Source organism: Phaethon aethereus, assembly GCF_964289735.1.
Source record: "Phaethon aethereus genome assembly, chromosome: 1".
In the NCBI taxonomy this organism is placed as follows: Eukaryota; Metazoa; Chordata; class Aves; order Phaethontiformes; family Phaethontidae; genus Phaethon; species Phaethon aethereus.
Window position 1 is genome coordinate 187,747,506 of NC_138575.1, and position 18,290 is coordinate 187,765,795.

Here is an 18,290-nt window from a genome sequence, read left to right on the forward strand (position 1 = left end):
AAGTGGCTGGTGCATTGTCCCTCCACAGCTCTGCTGCTGATCCAGTAAAACACTTTTTCCCAAGGCTTTGTTCTCACTGTGATTTCTCTCTTCCTCAAAGCTCTTCGTTTAGAAAATAGACAAATTTCTGCTAGCTGCCTAAATAATTTCTCCCTTGCAAAACCCAAAACTCCAGGGAATTGTTTAAAAGCATCCTGACTCTTACAGGTACATGCAGAAGCGGCTATTAGAGTAACAAGAGGAATAATGATAATGAAGAGAGAATGCACATGGTAAAGAAAGTCTATGAACAAAAACTGTAGGCTAAAAACATTTCTCGGGTGCCACGTGTGAGACAGTCACAAGCAGCAGGCATTTTAAACTGGGAGAAATGCAGAATTTCTACAATAGTTTGCATGCTCTCACAAACAGAAAGTACTGGGTTTTAAGGAAGCTATCAGGATTTTGCGTATAAATGTTACTGAAAAAATATACCTTTATTTTTAAAATGTTTTTCTTAACTCATTCTGTGACTTCAATTCTACCTGAAGGGTTACCAGGTTGAGAAATATGTGCGTTTTGCTCTGCTTCTAATACATTTATGATTTTAATGACCTGCTGTGTGTTGCTACTACCTGTCTGTGTGGCAGGAACTACCCAGCAACCATGTTGATAAAATCCTACCTTCAAACGTTATGCAAAATTATTTAACAGAAAAAAAAAAAAGACCAACTGGCTTGTTTACAGTGAAGAAAATGAAGAACAACATTTCCTTGAAGAATTTACTCAAATTAGACTGGCATATTATGTGCCAAGAAAAGGAAAAAGTTTCATGTTAGCATAAATTAATGAAAATTAATGTATACTCTTTACATGATATATGCTAAAGGCAATGCTGGTGGAGAAATACAGAAAAATGTAAAAAAATCTCAGTCTTTCAATGTCTTTCTACCTCAAATTAGGAAAAAAATGGAGACTTGTTCCTCCTCTCCCCTCCCCAGGAATGGAAATACTTAAAGAGGTGGGGACTGGCTTGTGAATGTCTAAGCACAGCATTGGCATCAAAATCTGTGTGTTTCAGTGTGTCCAATATATAAGAAATATTTTGCTTAGAAAAGGCTGGCATGTGTTACTTTTTTCAATGCACTTCATGTAAAAAAAAAGTCAGTAATGAAACATTTGCTTTCTTTATCAGTTTTCACTGAGTCGTTAAGGGCAGGGAACAGAAGGGACAGAGGGAGATGAGGCATCTTTGAACACAGTAGATAGAGCAGACTACCAAGAAATTCAACCCCAAATGTCTAGACTAAGTGGAAAAATTTGAAAAGAATAAAAAAACCCCAAACAATCCAAACAAACAACACAACTTGGAACAAAATAAAAAAAACAGAATGAAATGAAACCAACCCCCAGGCTGTGTGGAGATGTTTCGTTGGAGTTTGGTAGACCAGCTAGGAGAATCACTGTCTGTTCCCAAGCTGGTTGCGAAGACCTGCCTCCGGTGAGCTCTCCTCCCAACCCAACATCCCCATCTTCTCAAGGGGACAGTTAGTCACTCCTCCTTTTAGCAGGCAGCTCCTCTACCTCTCGCTAACGAAGCTTATCCTTGCCTTGCCCCTCTGTAAATGTGGCAGCATGCCCCTGAACAAAAACCAAACCAAAACAAAAAAAACCCTCAGTGATTCTGACATCTGTCCTCGAATTCCATGTTGGCTTTGACAGAATTACATTTTTCAGCAAAATACTTTGCCCATGATTTTCAGCCAGTTTCAGCCAAGCAACAGAGAGACCTCAGTCTCGGCAGAAACTGTGCTCTTCAACCTGGTGAGCAGAGCTCACACACAGGGAAATCATATGGGGCAGGGCTCCTCAGCAAGGGCCAAAACCTGTCTCCTTCACAGAAAGAAGTGAAACATCAAATTTGGCATTCAGGAGCCCGAAAGGGCAGGGCTGAGCTGAAGTTGCATTGCATGGGTTTCATTTAGACCTAGCGGGATCTGTGCAGCGGCTGATGTCTGTCCTCCTTATCCACCAAGACTTGAAACGTACCTTCAACCTAAGTAGGTTATTGTAATCTTCTGGGGCCTATACTAGCTTTCCACTTATGGAAACCAAGCTTTGAACTCCAGGGGACGAAATGAGGTGAACATACTTGCATATCTAGTCACAGGTATAATATTCAGGGCACATGAAACAGAAAACGGGGCTGAAGGCTCAGCAAGAGTCTGAATTTCAGGGCAAAAGGGTCCGTATAGTGCTTGAGCTGAAGAAGTAACTTCAAGTCACTCAAAGTTCCTGTATATGAGTTTTCAGTTTTTGTGGTTCAGCAAGCAAGGAAATGCAAGGCACTAGCATGACATATATTTCATGGCAGGCCACTTTCGCCACAAAGCCCCAGCATGGCCAAGGCTAAGGAGGCCAGATGTCGAGAGGTGTAAACAACCATCATGTGAGATCCGCCGGTGCATCATGAGGAAAGGAGGGGAACTGACTAATCTTACTCTGACACTCGTTCTTAGTGTACAGCCCTTTAGAGTATGACATTCCTCAGCAGTATCTCACACTCAGGGGACAAAGGGAAGGAGACCAGACATCCTTGGACAACTGTTTTCTCACCATCAGCTTTAGAAAGCTGCCTTCCGAAAAGCAAAATGCTCTAAGTCATCTTGTTTGCTTCCTTCTGAGGTTACACTCCTACCATCAAAGCAGTTCATCAACAGACCGCTGATAAACTTGCTATCAACAAAAATAGTTCCTTTTTCTATTGCTGGAAGAAATGCAGCAATTTCGGTTCCTCAAATGAGCCATACCGCTGTGGCACTTCTTTGGGCCTGGCTTAGGGGTACACCATCTTAACTTAATGTGATTTTTCTATAGGCTTGGTTAAATGCATAGGTAAAACTTCACATTTTTTCAGCAATAGTGCTACTTTTTGTAAATTGCTGACGTATTTTGCAAAAGCGAGAGCTCAGGTGGCAGTGTGCCATTTTTTGGTATGAAAAAGCTTTAAACCACGAAGAAAATTAATATATCTTTAAATAAAACTATTAGAAATACAAATTCCTTTTTCCTTTCTTGTGAAATCCAACTCCTTTTCTGATGTTTGCACTTATCAAGTAGATGACCCAGAGATCGCTTTTTGTAATCAAGCATGATAGCTGCAAATTCAAAAGGGCAGGCTGGAATGAAAAGGAGTATAGAAAAACTGGGAGTGAAGAACACCGTTATTTCGGATGGTGGCTGAGCTTCTTTTTCCCACGTCCTCCTCTAGTCCTATGCTTCCACGTATCCTGTTATGCTGCAACAGCGGGGAGAAACAAATGAGTGAAAGTGTTGAGTTTGTAGGAGATACAACAGCCACTTGAAGAGTCGTAATACATTGGCTGGTGTTCAAGGCTATGCTGGTAACTAGTAAACCGAGAAGACTGAAGTATACACACCGTGTATAAATAAATAAAAGGCGTGATGGAGGGCAGAGAAATCCTGCTACTCCATAAGGCAGGCGTGGCGGCCCTGGAAATGAAAGGCACCCCTTGTCAGACACGGCCTACACGTCCCTGCTGTCTTCTCCAGGGTGGCCATGCCGTGTCCCAGCTCCTGCTTGTCTTAAGGCACCTGTGGGACCACCCGGCGCCTCTGTGGGGAAAGAGGCTGCCCCAAGGGGGTTAAAACGAGCGGTTCCACGCTCCCAGAACCCGGAGCGGGGGGCGGGGGGCAGAGGGCTGCCTCAGCACCAGGCCCCCGACCTTGACGCCTCCCCGGCCCCCCGGGAGGGCTCGGCTGGGAGCAGAGTGATGCGAGGGGACACCCGGGGACGCCCCGGGACACCCAGCCGGGACCGTGGGGGCCGCAGACCCGCTTTCCGCCCCCGCGCCGAGCCGGCAGGGCCGGGCCGGGGCAGCGGGAAGGCGGCAGAGCCCCGGCGGGGCAGGACGGGCTGCCGGCGCCCCGAGGGGGCTAACCCGCCTCCCCGCCCCGCGGGGCGCATACTCGCCCGCCGGCCCCGCCGACAGCCGAAGCTGCTGTAAACCGGCTTATGCCCAAGGCGATTTGCACCGTAATCCGTTGGGTTTCCCGGGGCGGGGAGGCTGGGGGGGGGGCGGCGGGCGGGTGTGCACGGCACCGGGGAGCCCCCCGGGGCGGCGGGGGCGGGCAGCGGCGGCGGCGGCGGCGATGATGTGAGCGGCGCGGCAGCCGCCGGCCGGCTCCCCCGGGAGCGGGGGCTGAGCCCGGCGGCCGTGGGAGGGAGCGGAACCGGGCGGGCAGGGAGGAGGGGGCCTGGACGGGGCCAGGGGAGAAAAAGGGAGGAGCGGGGCCGGGGCGGGGGGGAGGAGGGCGGCGCGGGGGGAGCGCTGCCCGCCGCGGGGGCGGCAGCGGCGGGCGGGAGGCGCAGCCCGGCGCAAGCGGCTCCGCGGCCCGTCGGCGCTTTCCCCGCGGAGGCAGGGGAGCTGCTGCGGGGGGATGGAAGAGCACGGGTGCCCTTCCTGCAGCGCCCGCAGCCCCGCCTGGGATGAACTGGTAGGTACATGCGTGCCTTGCAGTTGCACAGGCATTTCCTACACTTTTTCCTGCCGGTATTGTTCAGCCGGGGGGGTCGGGCTGTCATCGGTGGGTCCCCCAGTCCCGTCCCTTCTTCCGACCCCGCTCCGCGCCGGAGCCCGGCCGCCGGCTCTCGTCCACTCCCCGCGGGGAGCGGGACGGCGGGGGCTGGAGCCTTTCGCCCCCGGCGTGACCGGCCATTTGCTGGCGGGCTCGTCCTTCGGGGGGCCGGGGAGTTCATTGCCCTCTCCGAGTTTCACTGCCCGGGTGGAAAGGCTGGGATTAACACCGAGAGCCTTGCCTCCAACTTTGCCGGGGGTGGGGGGTATTGGATGTTGATACCATTAAACGCCTTCTCTTAGCACCCCAAAAGCAACGTGTCCAGAGTTGGGAGGCAGTTTCCAGAAAAGGACACTTTTTTTGTTGTTTCCCCCCCCCTTCTTCTGTAGCCAGGCTGGGAGTCGCCCCCGTCATAGCGCAGCAGCAAAGTGGGCCGTGGCTGGGGCACCCCGCTGCCACCCTGCTTTGTGGGGTGTGGGGAAAGTGGGTGCCTTTCAGCTGCTATGAAGGGAGGAGGGTTGCCCAAAGTGGCCTGGAGGAAAGCTGCGGTGCGGTGCCTTTGTGGTTTGTTTAAAGCAACTCGGAGACCTTTCTTCCAACCGAAGGAAATAATGTCACCAGCATCCTCAGCAGGTGATAAAATCAGATTTCCCTTTTCAGGGCCATCTGGTCCTGCTGTTGGTCTTTTCTCCATTGTACAAACACACACACATCAGGCAGGGAAGGCTAAATATAGTCTTTGGGTAGCTGCTTGGGAGATTTCAGGCTCTCCGAGAGGTCAAGGCTAGGCTGTCTCTGGCTGTGAACTTGGTGAGGTGATGTGAAGCACAGACTCATGCCACTGCCAAGCTGCCCTTTAGATGACTGTGGCATGTTTTGCTAACTCGTTGTGTTGGTCCAGGACCCCTGGTTTTACCTGTAAACCCAGCTTTAAGGAGCAGCCAGGGGAGAGCTATACTTTGGCTGGACAGGTCTGCTTGCTCCCAGGACAGCGGCAGCCCAGCCCTGGAGATACCCACGGTGAACCAAGTTCACCCCCTTCCCTGTTGGGATTTGTAGCCCTCCCAAATACATTTTTACTAGCTGCATTTTTTGCTGTGAAGTTGAGCATCCCCCTTCACTGCCCTCTGCAGTCCTCAAGCCCTGAAGCTGCTGGCTGGAGATGCAGCTGTAATAGGGAAAACAGCTGTATGCGTGTTCCGGTAACATGGAGCTGACACCGAAAGGATCAGGCAAGGGAAACCCGAGATTTTTGCCTGGAGAGATGAAGACATCGTGGGAGGAAGGCGGTGAAGCTGATTCCCGCAAACGCCTTATCCTATTAAACAGTGACATTTAAATTGGCTGCCGTCATCCGAAACTCAGCTGAAACTCGGGAGGCAGATGGGTTTCAGCCCCTCCGCTTGGAAATGCGGAGTCCCGGCTGAAGCATCCAAACCCATTTCCTTCTGTGCGCAGGGCTCAGATAAACAAGGAGTACATCTTTTTTTTCTTTTTTTTTCCCCTTCCGTCTCTCCCTCCCCCAGTAAGGGACAGAATTTGGGTCATGTTTATCATTTCACTGCTGCATTTGTTAAAGAGTACATCCATGAATGCAGTTTTAAGGTTAACCACTGCACTGATTTCCTTTACAAGACTCTAATTTCAGCTAAACCACTCAATCCTTTACCTGGTAACCTGCTGGTAAAATACATAGTCTTTATGGCAAAAGCCGCATCGTTCTTCTTTGTATCTGCTCGTAAGCAGGCTTTTTATTACAATGGGGGCAAAGGGAGATTCAGGTCAAGAACTACATGACGAAGGGAGGAAAAAAAAAGTGCCCAGACCTCTCCCTCCCTCTCAAAACCCAGAAAAAGAGCAGCAGGATAGGGGAAACTATTTATTGCATGTTTTGAATCTGTGCAAGTTACTTATCTATGCAAATTGTCAGAAGTCGTTGGGAAGCGCTGTTCCTATGGCTGTTCAGAGAAATAACTGACGGACATCAAATGGAGCCACAACTTCTCCTTTGACTGCCAGGGTTAGATGTGTCTGTGTGCAATTTCAAATGTCTGTAAAATCCTTTCCTTAATTCACAGCTCACTTTTGAATGGAAAATCTCTTCCTGACTCCACTAAGAGTTGCATTAGGCCCTCCATGATGGAGTTAAATAAAAGTAACAGAAAATGTAAGGCTCATCCTGCATTCTTCCAAGAGAGATTTGGTGGCTTTGTACTCAAAATATACATGTTGTACAAAGTTCTAGATCCGACTTTCATGTTTTTTATGAGACCTGAGTCTTGACTTTACCTTTCCCTTGAAATGCATAGATGGGTCCTAACACATTTGCAAAGTGACTCTTTGACAACCACCGCTGGTTCACACTTTTTCACTCTGAAGTGTACAACACGTTTTTGTAACCTACAGGTTGCCTCGGCTATTCCCGAAACAGCCATGAACTAGGCAGTTACTCTCTTTAACCGTGGTATGGTATATTTTGTTATATTTTGGCTTCATCTTTGGTAAGTAAGGAAGCCAAGAAAGAGTAACATCACTAACTTGATCTGCGGAGAGAGATCAGAGAGGCAGATCTGAAATGAATCTGCTCAGTGTGGAGAGCCCAGTTAAAAACTATAGTTATCACTAACCACCAAAAGTAGGAAAGATTCAATAAAATCTTTTAAACATGATGAATTGTTAACCTGACACATAATACCACTATTCATCCAGATCCCCTCAGAACAACTTTTTGGGGTGGAGGGAAATAAAGTATTACCCTTTGGTTTATAGATGCCAAAGTGACCTAGAGAAAAAGAGGTAAATATGCTTGTTACAAAGGGAATCAATATCAGAGCTGGAATCATTCATGTTCCTGAAAATCAAATAATGCATTAATCTGCATTATAAGCTATAATCTCCAGCACAGCCACAGTGCATGTGTATTTGGATTTTTTTCCATATTGCATATGCATTTTAGCAACAGATATTCTATGATTGGGACTGGATGTAGTCAAGTTAAAACCTTCTCACAGTGCATGTATGTACCCAGCGCTTTGGGATTCATTGAATATAAAGGGCAGATCATCAGCTGATATGAATTGCCGTAGCACAAATGATGTCAGTGGAGCTGTTTTATATCAGTTGAGCATCTCCCTTTAAATGCCAACCTTTTCTTTACACCTTTCACCAGTCTTCCCTTGCTTCAGTTAGGAAATGTAATGCAATTACTAAGAAGCGTGGAATTGAGTATGTTAAATGAAAAGACATGGGTCATGCAAATATTATATGTGTTTTTAATGCCTGCATATAGCCTCATATTCTTCAAGAGCCTGACTGGCCAAAGTCTGGTGGTACCATTTGTACCACGGTATTCATAGCTGTATTCACTGAGCTGAAATGTGCTATTCAGTATTTCTCTTACTGAGCCTGCCATCGATCACCTGCGAGAATTTCAGCTGTGAGGTGAAGGGATGGAAGTCAAATTGGCAGCCCTTACTGAGGCGACTTTTCCTGACTTTCTTAGGCAGCATTACCTGGATAAAGCTGGGAACTGGACCCTGGTTATTTATTAATGCCTTTGAAAAGCAGAACAAGTGGAAACGGTGACTTCTTTAAAGCCCTTTTTGTGCATGGACAATATATATGTTTGTAGAAACAACTTTTTATGCTAACATGAATGAGTAACTCGGGTACTTTCAGCAATGCTTGACACTTGCTTTGTTTCTCCATTCTGAAGAACTTTGTACACATTATCTGACTACAGATTTTAGAGCCTGTAATTTTACAGATTCCACTACATTACAGAACCCATGTTCTCATTGAACCGTACTTGCGGGATGTTTCCTATCATTTGCAGGTTTAGGTCATTACTACTAAAATCTTCACATCAGCTGACCCAAGAGAGTATTCCTAGTACTTGAATTTTTTTTTTTCATAACATTCTGAAGTTTATCAAGATATGATGAAAGAGACTTGCTTGGAAGTGAAAGGCTGGTGCATTCCCTCCTTGTAACGCAGTTTTTGTGTTTGAGCAGTCAGGAGAGAGGAAGACCGCAACGGGGCAGCCCACACGAGGACACATGATGCTCTCTGCATGGTGCAGAAAGTGCGCAGAAGCCACTTTAACTGTGCAGAGCCAGTTAAGCTCTGAAGGTTCAGGAATTGTATTTATTTATTTACTGTATTTATTTATTACAGATAGTCTTTTACCAGCTTCTATGCATTTGAGATGAAATCTAGCGAAGGAAACCTGGGCTGTCTATACAGATATGTAAGGAGATCTCCAGCTCCTCTGCTAGCATGGTAATAGCCACCGGATATCATGGGAGCCATTAAGTTTAAAAACCAAATTATTAACTTGCTTCTATTTTTCCATGTAATATATGATGAAACAATGTATTTATACCCATTGCTAAATAGTCCAGTGTTTTATAACATTCAAGATGAGTTTTTAAATTAGCTTGCAGTGTAACCAATTGTGAAAGCATTTTGAAAACAAACCAGATGATTAGTGTCTTGCTCTGGAAGATACTGGTGCTGTGCATTTATTATTCCAAAACTTCAGTGGAAGGCTGTTCTTGGAAATACACTTTAACAACCTACTGTTTTTAAGGATCGAGGTCTAAATATGTAAGGAACAAGCAACCAGATGATGTTTTATTAAAAAAAAGTCCCCAAACCCCAAGGGACAAATTTGGGGTCATCAGTAGAGTCAACTTCATTATCTCCCCAAGTTCAAATGTCCTAATCCCAATTTATACACTTGCGTAATAGGCTGTCTTTGTGTGCCTTTCCCCCTCGCTGTCTCATCTCTCCTTTTCAACTGAATTTGGAAAGGTATTCTCCGTGGGTGAAAAGTCTACTGGTAAACATTTTTGCACATAACTTTGCACAGGATCCTAGTCCTGTGATACAAATACATAGCAGTCACATGCACCGATATTTTGAATGCTTTTTTAGTATGGGAGCAAATCTAACAGTAGTGTTGTTCAGCTAGCGCTCTTTAATTCAGTTGAATTAAATGGAGTTAGTCAGACTTGCTGGCATTCTGCAAGAACTAAACCTTCCTCGAATCACAATTACAGATAATACATATTAGCATTAATTAGCACACTCTGTCTTGTCCTCTTGCAATGTTCAGTTGTCATTGACCTTCAAAAGACTCAAGGAATTGCAGTGAGACATGTTCCAGTGTAATTTGCTATTCCTGAAATTAAGGCGGAGAAGAGGAAAAGAAGGTGGAAAGAACAAGTGTTCATAAACTTTGCTCTTGACCTATCTTTCTTCCTAGCCGTGCCCTAAATTAATTCACCGAGAGCAGTGAACATACTTGTGCTTGCCCAAGTTTGATCCCATGCTTTTGAAAAAGGAGAACTCTTTCTCGGGTGAGGAGTGAGACAAGACAAGTCATCCCTTAGTTTCACAATAAGCCTGTAAGGAAAAGGGACTATATGAGAACTTCATCTATTTTGAGAAGTGGTATTAATGGTAGGATTTAGGCCCTATTATTATTCTAATAGGGAATGTAGGTAATACGATCAAAATTCCTTTAAAATATAACTTAATAGAAATTTTGACATTTTTAAAATGCAACTTTTGACAGTTTTTTACATATAACTTAATAGAAGTGATCCTAAGTGGAGGAGGGTAGTAGAATTGCATTTGAAGTGCCTGATGCAGTAACACAGAACTAAGCTACACAACATGCAAGGCTTCACGGAAATATCTAATGTTCCCTACTATGAATAAAAGTCACAGTAAAAGAAGTGGGGCACTCTGGATTATACAAAATTAAGATCAGGGCAAGGTGTCTACAGTGTAGGCTAGGTTGTGCAGTATGGGTTTGTTTTTGTTAGAAATATAAATAGAATTGTGGGAATATAGAAGCCACAAGTATTGATTGCTTTCTTATGTTTAATCTAGTCCATGCAGCTAGGAGTTGTGTGTTTTATTTAGTATTGCTGTGATTTAAATGCTTATTTTGAACACTGACTACATACAAGCCACAATAATTTCAAAGTCCCACAATTCAGAACATGTGGTGACATTTCAAGATTGTGTGAGCTGCCAGATCTGCGATAAAAAGGGAAAACTGACCCTTTCTTTCCCCAAAAGTAAAGGCTCCTCTTTTACAAAGACAAAAAATGAACAGAAGAATAAGAAAATAAAATTAATGGGAGAAAACAACTGGAAAGCAGTTGTACACATTGTCCAAAACCGTCCAACGTTTTGACGCTGAAGGATACCACGGGATCGACTGGTAGGAGGCGCGGATAAGGAACCCATTGCATTAGATGCCGTCCACCCAGTCTCCCAAAAAGTCACCCTGTGCTCCCGAGGGAGAGCAACGCAGTCCTCGGCCGTGACGGGCCGGCGCGTGGGAAGGCCACCCGCGGTCAGAGCCGGACGGTTTCGCGCTGCTTGCGTGAAACGTTTAAACCTCGGCTTTCCACCGACGGCCACTGGGGTTTCACAAAGCACACCGTGGTGTCCAGCGAGGGCTGCGAACGGAAGGTGCTCGGATCCCCGACGGCCGCTCCCCGCCTGTGCCGCGTCCCACCTCCCGAACCACGCGGGACTCAGTTCACGCGGGCGCGGCGGAACGCGGGAGCCTCGGCAGGTGCGGGGGGTGCCGGGGACCCTCCCCACCCGCTTTCGACACCACGTTCGCCCCTCGGACTCGCCCCGGCGCTCACCTGCGGCCCGGCCGGCGGGGCGGCACCGGCACCCAGCGCCCACCGGAGCCGGCGGCCGCTCCCGGGGGCTCCCCGCTGGCAGGGGCGCAGGGGGCCGTGTCGGGCCCGTCCGCTCCGGCTCCGCCCGCCGGCGGGCGGCGGCACCTCAGCCCCCCGCCAGCGGGGAGCGGCGCCCGCCGCGGCCGGGCCGGGGCGAGGGCGCGGCCCTTCCCCGTCAGAGGGGGCGGTGGAAGATGGCGGCCGGGCGACCGACTGCTCTCCACTCGCGCCCGGCTCCGTCCCCGCCGCCACCGCCTCTGTCTCCTCCCCCCTGCACCGCCTCTTTCCCCACCCTCCTGTGCCGCCTCCTCCTCCCCGGGGAGGGGAGCGGCAGCGGCTGCCCTGGCTGAGCCGGGCTCGTGTGCTCTCTCTCGGTAGGAGTCCGGGAAGATGGCCGGGGCCGAGGCGGGGATGAGCGGCGCCGGGATCCCACAGCAGCCCCAGCCTCAACCCTCGGCAGCGGCGGGGCCGGCGGACGAGTCGTCGGACAGCGAAGGGGAGCACGAGGGCCCCCAGAAACTCATCCGGAAAGTGTCCACCTCGGGCCAGATCCGCAGCAAGGTAAGGGGGGCAGGAGCCGGCCAGCGCCGCTGCCTCCGGGGCAAGTCTCGCCGTCCCCACCCAAGAGCGGGGCCAGCCCGGAGCTGGGGGCGGCCGCTGCATCCCGCCCGCATCCCCGGGAGCGGTGGCGGGGCGGGGGGGGGGGAGGCAGCCGTGCCTCTTCCTTCCTTCCCTCTCCCCTCCTCCCCGTCCAGCTGTTGCGTCCACATCTGTCCCCGGCTGGCAGGAAGAGCCCCCCGGGGCTCCGAGGGGCCGGAGGGGAAGCCGCCTGCCCCGGCGGCCGCCCTGCCCTGCCTGGCGTCCTGGGTGTGGGGGAAGCGGCGGGCTGCCTCCCTCCGGCTCCTCTTCCTCGGCGGCGGGCACCGCGAGGGGATCCCGCCCAGCCTCCCCACGGCGCGGGTGGGCTCTTTCAGCGAGTCTTTCCTCACCAACTTTCCTTCTCCCACACAGCCCGTCTTCTTCACCCCCGGCACCCGGGGGGGGGGGGCCGCCGCCGTGCGCTCCGCCGGAGCGGCAAGGCAGGGCAGGCAGCGGCAGGCAGCGGCAGGCAGGGAGCCCGCCGTGGCACAGGGGACTCCCGTTTTGGGAGCGGTAGTGCCGCGAAGGAGGGAAGAGCGGTTTCCACTTTGAAAGGCGCCTCGCGGGACAGGAGTCAACTTCTATGCATCCTCGCCCGTGGGGCTGGATACGTAAAGCGGCTGTCAAAATTTCAGGTTAATGCCGTTTTGTGGCTGGCTCGGGCTGCCAAAGTCATCCTGGTGGAATTAGCTTTTTGATGGATGGTGTATTTACATTACTTCTTTTTTTCCCCCCCCTGTAAAATGAGCTTCAACAAGCACGCATTTGAAAGTACAAAAATAACAAGACCTGACTTACTTTCTGTGTAGAAGGATCTCATGGCTTTGTGTGGTCCGCATCCAGGGGTGGGATCTGCACAAAACCTGGTTGGGGAGAGCCAGTGGGTGCAGTGACATCAAGATCAGGGTTTTTGCTGTAAGCGTCTGATTTGAGGGGCAAAGTGAATCCATGCAGGCGCAGAGAGATCACACTTACGGTTTGGTTTCTACACAATAGGTCATGTGTTGCTGTTTCCTTTACAGAGCACCCGTTAAAGTTTGTAAGGGGCTGTTTGTGGAGTCCTGTCGGGTTGTTGCTGTTCTTCCTTTGAGCTTTTGCTTCACACGCTACATCCAAAGGGCAGCCACCTTTAAACAGAAAGCATTCGTTGTTAAACAGTAGCCTTATCCCATTATGTGAGGTGGAAAGCCATTTTTTTTCCTGAAATGTCCTGAACACAATGTGTGATCCCATTTTATTGCTAAATGTTAATTTTGCATTTGCAGATGTTGGCCCTGGCTGAAGGGTTAATATAGTAAATATATACAGCTGTTGTTGAAAACATAGTCCTGCACAAATGTTCAGCTTTAACACCACTTCTGTGTGGCGGTCTTCAAAATGTTTTAAAAGTGACAGAGCATGGTACTTTATTAGCTGTAGTGGTGTTAAGTGCATTTGAGGCTTTGCTCTCATAGAAGTTGATACTTGCGTAAGGAAAAACGTGGATTATGAAAGTTACCGAAACAGGTTTGTGAGCATGAGATCCCAACCAATTCTTACCAACTGTTATGGGTTGGTGGGATATTCTGTATCTGAGGGCTATGAATGAATGCAAAGCTGGCATGGCCTGAAGTTCTAAGGCAATTCCACAAGTGATGCTTTCGCTTATCGTAGTTTGCGTTTCAGTTCTATTCCTGTGAATTGGATATATATAGGAAAAACTGACTGCTGACGTAATTGGAGTCATAAAAAGTTATTTTACTGGTTGCAATTTACAGTAATATGCACCCTGAATATACACATCTTTCTTCCCGTTTAATTAAAAGTGATATATCTTTGTTAAAGATGAGACGCATGTTAAATAATTCAGTAGCACTTTATTTTATAACTCAGGATGCATTATTTAAAAGTATCTATATTTAGACAGACAACTCCCATTTAGTTTAAGGGTGTTGTATGTTTGCTGTTGTAGTAGTTGGTGATCAGTGGTTACATGAAACCACTAGAGCAAGGAACATCAGGGAGCTGCTCCTTTACCCAGCTAGTCCCTTTCATTCAAATTAGATTTGCTAAGCTTCACTTACTCGGTGAATGTGTTTGTAAGCTAAGGTTTTAATTAAATGGATTGGGTTTGCCTTACAGCTCAGAATAGACTTTTGAAAGAATCCGAAACATGTATATTACATTTATCATTGATGCTTGCAGGCCATTTAATGCTGTGCTGTTTTTCTCTGGAGGTTGCTTATATACTTACATGGAACGTTTCTGCAATGTGATATTGATTCCTTAGCTTAGAACTATACCCAAAAGTCTCTGCTGGTAATTGTTTTTATTTTGCTTAAGGAAGATGCTATTTTTAGATGTTTTGGTACAGCTGATCATTTGTGAAAGCTACCATATGGTGATATATTGCAGACAGAATCATTCAGGAGTGGAATTTTTTTTTAGTGTGTATGTAATAAGATTTAGCAAATGTATGTATACGAGCAAACCCCTTTTGCTAGCACAAACTGAAGTCTAAAGATTTCTAACACCTGTAATGCTCAAAGGGAGTTTTGAAGCTTTTCCCTCTTCTTTCTAAATAAAAACAACTAATTATTTGTCTGGGGGCAGGGGGTGAAAAACAGGATGGGAAAATGGAAAGAAAGAATACTATACTGGTCGATATAATAACTCTGAAGTTCATTGCTTGTTTGTGATACACTAATCATATGTGTACTGTTCCACTCAGAAATCTGTTGTCCGGTTTTACCACCACTTGCCCACGTTGAATAGCAACTTCCTCTGTAAACTGCTCGCTTGATGTCAATGGAACTACTTTTACAGTAAATTGCTGCAAGAAATGGATGGGTGATAGGGCCAGATGTTTGTGTAACTTCTATTATGGGTATGTTTTTAGTTTATGCAGATGTATTCCTCACATTTTGAGAGTGCTTTAAAGGCATGTCTGTGTCAAAAAATGGCGATTATTGATTTCCCCAAACAGAAAACTTGAAGATCAACATGTTTTGGTATCTGCAAACCTGAGGAGGAGGGAACAAGTTACGGTGCAAAGGACTAAAATAGCCTTTGGGCCAACACCTTTTTTGTACCCAGGAGACGTTCGCCCCATGCTTGGTTACAGAGTGACACTGTGGCAGGAGGTGTCTTGAGGGGAGTCAGGACCAAAATTAATTAGTACTTCTGTGAGATTAAGGTCAACATCTTTAAACCTCATCCTGGAAGCTGGTGCCATCTATGGAGCTCGTATATGTTCCATGGAGACAATAATAAACAGTTGGCAGGTACCCTGTGAAGTTGAGCAGTTTTAAGCTGAAATCCCCAACAGAGAGCGTTGAAATTATTTTTGGTTTCCTGATGTTTACTCACAATTTCCCCCCCTCTGGGAGACCTGAATATTTAGTACAGAAAAAGTGTCTTGGTAAAAAAACATTTTTGGAATACACATTTTGTTCTTATGAGGACTTTGGAAAACTGTAGTCAGACAGTTTTGAAGTAGTATATATGATGCTGTACAGAGTGTTATATTGGGAGTTTAAGTTGTGGAAAGTTCTTCAGCCGTCTGCGTTAGATTTGTCTTCTTAACTTTTAAAGATGCTGGTTAAGACAGGCAGCATTGGTGCCTTTCTTAAATGAAACAGATGACTTCAGTTCTTTGGGGCTGCAGCTCAAAAACTCCGCCTGTCATCAGCTGGGTTGTAGTTTCTTCAAAGTTAATCACTGTAGTGCAAAGTACATTCCTTAAAAAAGATAGTCTTGCTTCAGTTCTTTATGGCTGGGACCTGTCGAGAAGGGAACATTCAAATTAGAGCTGACACTTTTTCTCTTTAAATTCTGCTCATCTTAGGGGTGAGCACAAGATTAAGAAATGAAATGGTCCCTGGATATGTGGAAGTAGAGTCGTCAGATGAGCACAGTTATAGTTCCTACTCTTGTCTTGAGTACTCTCTGCTAAAAAGTGGGTATAAAGAATAGCACTTTCATCGCTGACCTGGCTTCCTACTTTAATGGGTCCATGTGCAGTTAATGGGAAAGCTCTGCTGGATACATGTTTTGCTCTCAAGTCTGCGATTGGGTATCTGGCCTGTGTTTATTTTTGGATGAAGCAGACATTCTGGAGCAGAAAGTATAAATCAGGAAATGCAAGAACATAGAGTGTATTGAGCGAGATAAATACACTTGTAATGTATCCGGGAGAATTGTTTCTTCCTCTCCTTCACCCTCACTAGTTTTTGTTAATAATGAAATTACTGTAATGTGGGAGATGTTCAGAAACACTGGTGTGTTATAATTAGTGGAGATGATGCAGCGTTGTTCAATTAAATGGCAAGAGTTGTTACTAGAATTATCTTATCTGGGGTCTTAATATACTTTTTTAGATAGCCTAAATCATTATGGAGTAATAAAAGTAAATTAATTAAATTCCCCACTGTGTTTTTATTGGCCTTAGTGGATAACACCAGCCATTTAGGAACTGAGCCTTCAAAAAGTTTCCAACCTCTTCCATATGGTGACATTTGACAGTGCCAAGTCCCAGTAGTCACTTCCAGTTTGTTTCTGCTATACATTTCTCTCCGATTACCATAGCTTGTTGGTTCACCTAACTGTAAAGTGCTGTGGTTGATACCGGTGCTAGACTTCACCGACACCATACTCTGCAATGTAATCTGCTTTTTCTAGCTTTGATAGTTCCTAATTTACTTAGCTAAGTAGTGGTTGATTCCTTTCTGGTTAAGGAGACATGATTTTTGGGTACCAGAAGTTCTCAGGAGAATGCCATGGTAACAAAATTTAACCCCATTGGGGATCCTGTATGTGCATTAGGATTGTTTGAATCTGCACAGCTTTAAAATGCACTGTAACTTGCAATTTATTTTGCAAAGGCAGTAACGTGTATAGTGTCATTAAACTTTATCATTGTGTTTACACAGCATGGGGCAGAACTGAAGTGACCAAGTGCATAGAAATTGTCCTCAAGTTCTTGGCGCCTGGCAGTGCCTACAGAAAATATTGAAGGGTGCTGCAGGATATCTGTCTGCAGTATTCGTGTTTTCCATTATTTTTGCTCTGTAATTAAATTAGTTGTTCAGTGCCTGCCATCCTTAGTAAAATGTTTCACCAACAGTTTTTCACAACTGTTGTAAAAATCTCGGGCAAATTTGATTCCCTCCCCGTATCCTGGGGTCTTTAACCTAATTTTTAGGGGAAATATTTAGAATCAGTTCATCAGTGTATGTTCCTGATACATGCAGACACACGTACTGATGCACAGAGAAGTATATTTAAGGTTTCATGTACATACATGTGTTATTCAGTCCTAGAGTAGGCCTGGATGAAGCAAACCAGTTTTTAGCGTGAGATAGTGTGCAATATTTATTGCTTCTCCTACTTGCTGTATCTTTACATAAGCTTTCAGAAAAGGGTCCATTAATGGAAAATTTCAGCCAAAGATGTGATAGTTTTGGGAAGTTAAAAGTGAATGAACTTGCTATGTAGAAAAGAGCAGCCTTAGGATGGAAGGAGTTAACACTATTTAAGGCACAGTGGTCATTACCACTCCAAATCCTGACACATGTTTGTATAAAACTGAAATGAAATCTGCTAAGGCATTTTAGTGATGCATGTATTGGCAAAGCTTAAATTGCTAGCTAAGTACCAGAAAGGAGGAGCTTGTAACGTTTTTAGTAGATATTTGCAAGAGGTCTTCGCAGAAAATTTGCTTTTGGTCTTTTTTTTTTCTTTTTTCCCTTTCTTATTTCTAGACTCTTTAAAGGATTAATGCGATTTTGTACTGAAAAATAATATGAATTATACTTCCCCCCCCACCAGCTGGTGAGCTATGAATGTGAAAAAGACAAGATAATCACACTCTCATCTTGAATAGAAGAGATTTTGATTGTTTTGTGTTTCATTCCAAGGGGCTGGGGAATACTTTTCTGCCAGAAAGATCAGGTGAAACACATTGAGCTTCTTGTTTAATTTAGAGAGAATTTCTGGTTTTAAGAAGCACAAGAAGAGACTAATTCAAGAACAAATGACAAGTGGGTATCCCTTTCCGAGATGCCTTATCTTGTGAACTTCATGCACACAGACCCGAAGACACATAACAGCCATGCAAGAGCTCGAAAAAGGACTATTCTATAGCTGTGTCTTTATCCTTGTAAGGCTATATAGATAATTGGTGGACATTTTGAATTGTTTCCAGCAGTTACATCAGAATCTAAGACGTATGACTGTTGTATGACTGCTGTATGACTAGCTGGACTAGTCAAGTTAGTTTGGATTATCTGTAGCAGAATACATAGAATTACAGTGATTTTGTAATTGAAGTAGTGATCACAAGCATAGGCTTTGTGATATCCAGCAGACTTTAGCTGAGGG

The 18,290-nt window shown here is 46.1% G+C and overlaps 1 protein-coding gene across 2 annotated transcripts in view; it reads left to right on the forward strand.

The window, feature by feature from the left end:
* Positions 1 to 4,440: 4,440 nt before the first annotated feature.
* Positions 4,441 to 18,290, forward strand: part of DGKH (diacylglycerol kinase eta) — a gene marked incomplete at its 5' end in the record, with an annotated part of 165,947 nt that continues 152,097 nt past the window's right edge. For both annotated transcript variants that reach the window (XM_082013185.1, XM_082013186.1), the window contains 2 exons: positions 4,441 to 4,497; positions 11,670 to 11,852. In XM_082013185.1, coding sequence (XP_081869311.1) covers positions 4,441 to 4,497; positions 11,670 to 11,852 — 240 coding nt within the window. The remainder of the gene's footprint in view (positions 4,498 to 11,669; positions 11,853 to 18,290) is intronic.